At 34.0% G+C, this 5,144-nt stretch overlaps 1 protein-coding gene across 1 annotated transcript; it reads right to left on the bottom strand.

The window, feature by feature from the left end:
* Positions 1 to 365: 365 nt before the first annotated feature.
* Positions 366 to 4,345, bottom strand: LOC132545035 (uncharacterized). The gene is made up of 2 exons (XM_060208704.1): positions 4,285 to 4,345; positions 366 to 1,524 (listed from the first exon to the last, which is right to left on the bottom strand). The coding sequence occupies exon 2, from the start codon at positions 1,512 to 1,514 to the stop codon at positions 471 to 473; it is 1,044 nt and encodes a 347-aa protein (XP_060064687.1). The 5' UTR covers positions 1,515 to 1,524; positions 4,285 to 4,345; the 3' UTR covers positions 366 to 470.
* Between the last annotated feature and the right edge of the window lie 799 nt (positions 4,346 to 5,144).

The following is a 5,144-nucleotide window of genomic DNA, read 5'->3' on the forward strand; positions in this document are numbered from 1 at the left end:
TCTATCAAAATGAACAAACGTTCAAACTCTGAGATGGCTGTCTGTCAGTTATTTCGTTTTTGTGTTTTATCAGTCATAAAAGCAAAAGGGCACAACTAGGTACCAAAAGAAATCTACATTTAAAAATTGATAATACAAGACCTGTCCTGTTCTTCTCAAGAAATAGTCATAGCAAAAATTCAGAAAAACTGACAGATGATAGTTGCTGGGGGATTTCATCAAATAATGATGGGCTAAAACTTTTCCAATGTTTAACAATTCCCTACAATGAATATACGAAGCTGATAATGATTATATTTATTCAATATTTATCCATCCAGTACTGAAAATGTACCAATTTGAAAGCAAAATATTGCTTATCTGTTATACTGAACTTTTCAAACATCTTGGAATTGATTAAGTTTTGAATATATTGTTTTGGAATTCATTATGTGAGGTCATTTCTATATCGCTCCGAAAACTGAAAAAAATTAAACTTCAACTATTGTGTTCACCTGTGTCATATTACACTTCAGACTGTCTGATACAAACCAATGACCCCATTTTTTGGCTCTTTCAATTTTTAGTTTGTTCCCTCTTACCCAATTATTGTTTATGATGAAAGGTTTCATTTCTTTTCTTTCTTTCTCGGTAAAATCTATATACCATTTCCCATCTACAATTTTCTTATTTGAAAACTCATATAACCTTATTGTCTTCTTTTCTTGCTCTATAATGCTGGAAAAAAATACCTGATCATTTGTTTCATCAGCAACATTTTCCTTGTCTTTGAGATATGTGATACTATTATACAGCCTCAGCATTCTCTCAGACAACTTGCCCCATACTTTTAAAGTTATCACTTCCGGCATCAGGCACATGAATCCTCCAAGGTAACCATGCTTGTGTGTTGGCTTCACAGCCAAAATGTCATAACCTTGAACAGCCTGAATGACCTCAGGAATAGGATTATGTATCCATAAACAATCAGTCTCAAACAGAAGCAGCGGAATTGTGTTCCTGAGTAGTAAGTTGATGACCTGAGTCCTAAAGTGCATCATTTTCACGTACCCTGCTTTACTGTACTCCTGGTCGCCTTTACTATTATTGAGAGCAAGGTGGACAGTATGGATTTCTGGCCAGTCCCGTCTGAGAAGGTTCGTGGAATTTTGGTCTGTTGTCAGTAGAAGGACACTGCTGTGGATGTTCATAGGACGAGTGTTACATAACCAGCTGTATGTAAATGGAATGTAGGCCTCATTCAGCATCCCAAACAACACCACCTTGGATTTCTTCATTATTTCTTGTCCACTTCTCACAATCTCTTGAGAAAATGTTTGGTCTTCAAATTTACTGAAGAATACATCATATGAATTTTTAGGTAAATTTGTCTTAGGTGCTGATAATGCTGCATGCATTCTTTCATGGTGGACTGAATCTGTTTTTTTTTTTCTCAGGAATATGTATAATACCAGTACACAGGCTACTAGTACTAGCAGGACTGAAGTCCTGGGCTTGAAGATCAATCTGTTCATTTCTCTATCCCTGCAAAAGAAAACACTAAGGATATGTCACATAAACATTAACTACACAGAAGTATAATGCACAATTGAACACTTTAAGTAATTAGAAATTTAATGTGGACTACCATACTGTATCTCTTGATAATAAAATCCTGTGTAACTTTATCTATGCACTAATATATCCCGAGTTCCCTAAAAGGCTAAATTTGGCCTGATCATATGACTGATAGAGTGGTTAATCTATATATATTATAAAGTAAGGACTGGTGATATTTAAAGGGACAAAATGATTAGATTTTCATTTCATAACTGATCAAAAGCATTATAACATTTAAATATCTATTAAAAGTTGTGCACTGTTAATAATATTTAAAACTTTGCATAACCATTTCATGAAAAACATCAAAAAATTAGAATAGAACAGGAGTGACCTAACACTAATTCATAATGTCATCGGATGGAGGGTGTAAACAGTGTCTTTGCACATGTGCGATGTAGGACTACTTAGAAATTTCAAAATTGAAGGGTCAAGTAATGAACATGGCTATCTCCAATTAAAACAGTGAATAGCAGCAAACACAACAGCGAGTGTTGACCAGTGTTTGTTTCAAGCTGATGATCTTTATGAATTTTTCTCAAAAATGCTACAATTTTGTAAATAGTTGATATTTATCTATTACCATGCTTGTCCGAAACAAAATGTTAAACGGAAAAAAATTTACAAAATTCTAATGATTTAGTTCCTTTAATGGAAAATCATCAATAACAACAGAATTGTTGTCGCAGAACAAGTATAAACGATCCTCAATCATCCAATTCTTGTCCACACTTTATCATAGACAAGAGTACCATGCCAATGAGACAAACCGTGCAAATGAAACAATAACTGTCATATCAGAATGCCATCAAGAAAGCAAAATTTTGTGTCATTAATAGCAAAGTCAACCAAGATTGAAAGATATTGTTTGAAAACTGAGAAAGATGACCCCAAAACGGGACAAGAAATCTTTCAAAGCCATTAGATTTAAAAATGCTAAGCATGAAAAACTGAAATGTAGCTTTTACAATACAGCATTCCAAGTTTTAGTGAAATGGGTTAAAAATTGAAATTTTTGAGCAAGATGACAGATCCAAGAGGAATCTATGTGCCCACCTTTTCTTGTCTTTCCCCTTCTTGCTTGTATTGAAAGATGATTAAATCATAGGTTAATAAAAATAAACCAGGGAAACAGAGTTAAATAGAAAAAAGAAATGTCCATCTTGAAAACTTTAAAGAACAATTCATCAAATACTTCTAGAGCAATAACAAACTTTGATTGTCAAAATACAAGATGGCCACCTATCAACTATTTTGCACCAATCGGATGTAATTTGAGAAAGATCCATTTATGTGCGTACAGAAATTGCATTTACAGACTTAAAAGAGCACCTCAAGGCACAAAAAGGGATCTTAACAAAATTTGAGAAAGATCCATCCATTACTTCTCAGGAAATGGTGATCATACATATATAACTGTCATCAATTGCTGATATCCATGATGACTTTGTCACTTACACTGATGTCAGTTAACTAATACTAAAATGTTCTATCCTAAAATGGAAAAATGTACTAATCCTTTAAACAATATTGAAGAACCGACACATTATGTCTAAGATTGAGGCTAGGTTCCTGAATGAATACCTGAGGTATTCTGTAGACTGGGGGCATTCACTGCAGCTTCATGCATGTATTTTTATTAAACCATATAACCATTCACAAAGGAGGAGTTGGGGGGGAGGGAAACATGGAGTATGACTGTCAATATCTTGTGCGGATAAAGTCATCCTATCAGCTGTGGTAGATAAACATGAATTTGCTAATGTATATATACAAACTTCCACATCATATGTCTAGTGTACAGCTAAAATACAATCTTAGAAAACAAACTTCGATTTTTGTAGTACTTCATTCAAATTGTGCTAGCTGCCAATACAGTTGGCATTATAGAAAAAGAAATTTTCAAATTCATTTATTAACAAATCAGATACAGCTGTACATCTTTTGAAACTGAAATAGACATGGGGTATTTGTAAGGACATGTTTGATTTCTCATATTTATCTATTAACTAATCAATTGTGTCCTTTGAAAAGTGAAATTGCTTCCATTCCTATTTTGATTAATAGGTACCAACAACAATGGCAGCTGATCAGATTTGAATGAAGTACTACAGGAAAAGAAATTTGTTTTCTGAGATTCTCTTTAGCTGTACACTCGGCATAAGAATTGGAGTTTGTATACATATACAATGTTGTCCTTTCTGCAACCGAAAAGTGCCACTTGAAAGTGAATTGCATTGTAAATATATGTTAATGGTGCTTTTACACGATACCAGTTTTATTCGACCTGGATTTCTGCGGACAGATTTAGCTACATTGGAGAATTCGACGGTCTTTTTCGAATTCACAGTGAGCGAAATGTGTGTAAATTTAGTGTGTTGTATTTTATGTCGAGTTGTCATTGTAGACAACATAATTTCATTGTGATCATTTTGGACACCAAAGACGTAAAATTCAACAAGGTGATCAACTTCTCTTTGTTATGTCTTTGGTTCCATTTACTGGTTATGCGTTGTTATATACCATACAAGACCTCGTCCCCAGAAACATTGTTACAGGCTCGTGACATAAATAACAGCGACCCTCAACCAGTCTTTGACTATGGTTACGAGCCGGAGGAATCTTGACCACAACATCTCGATCAACTGATAGGATGTTCAAACCCAACAAAATACAGATACTCACAAATTCTACTCTGACTGTATGCAGAGGGCTACTTCTTTAATAGAAAGGGGAAACACTTTTTCTCCAGGAAGTATGTTTCATATTTGCAGTATACAAACATAACGAAGATCCGGATGTAATTAAAGAAGCTTGAGAATAAATTATAAGCCGAAACCGGAAATGCCGAACCCGGAAAAAAATAAACTCAAAAATAGATATAAAATAATAATGATAATAATCGTACAACCATTTTTTTACATGTAAAAGGGCATAAAAAGAACCACCCTTTATGTGAATCTACTTCCGGGCACCTTTTCCACAACCAGGCTATCAGGCCGTCTTTCATGACAAGGGAGTCAACTCCTACAAGCAAAGAGCATTATTATTATCTTTAATTTTATGTAACAATCAAAAAACTTTCGAACACAAGAGATGGTACCCATCCGTGGAATTAAGATCTAGGAATCTCTGGTAATCCTGGTTCTAAGGACAAAATTTTGTTTTCATTGGAATCTTATTTCATAGTGCCGAGGCTATTCAAACATATCTTATCAATTTACATTTTTCTGATAACTCGTCAGAGACGATAAGAGGAATTTCATTTAAATGTGATATATCACATATCTTAAAAGTGCGACCAGTTTAATCATTGAATATATTTTATGCTAAACACGTTGTGTTCAAACATGTATTTTAATACAATTGTTATTTTGTTGTTCCTCTTTACGGAATAAATTTGAATTGAATTGGATTGGATTTACCAGAACCAGCTAGGCACACCTAAACACGTTTACTGCCCATACCTTATACATTTAAATGTAACCCCCGGGGTTTAACTTGAAAAGTGGTCTGTAATGTAGACATAAAAATTTAAGCAAAGG

The sequence above is a fragment of the Ylistrum balloti genome, unplaced genomic scaffold (assembly GCF_031769215.1).
Source record: "Ylistrum balloti isolate Yb309-2 unplaced genomic scaffold, AGI_CSIRO_Ybal_v1 Utg369820, whole genome shotgun sequence".
NCBI lineage: Eukaryota > Metazoa > Mollusca > Bivalvia > Pectinida > Pectinidae > Ylistrum > Ylistrum balloti.

Bases quoted from the DNA above. Each gene is read 5' to 3' on its own strand.
- LOC132545035 (XM_060208704.1), bottom strand. From the start codon at position 1,514: ATGAACAGATTGATCTTCAAGCCCAGGACTTCAGTCCTGCTAGTACTA.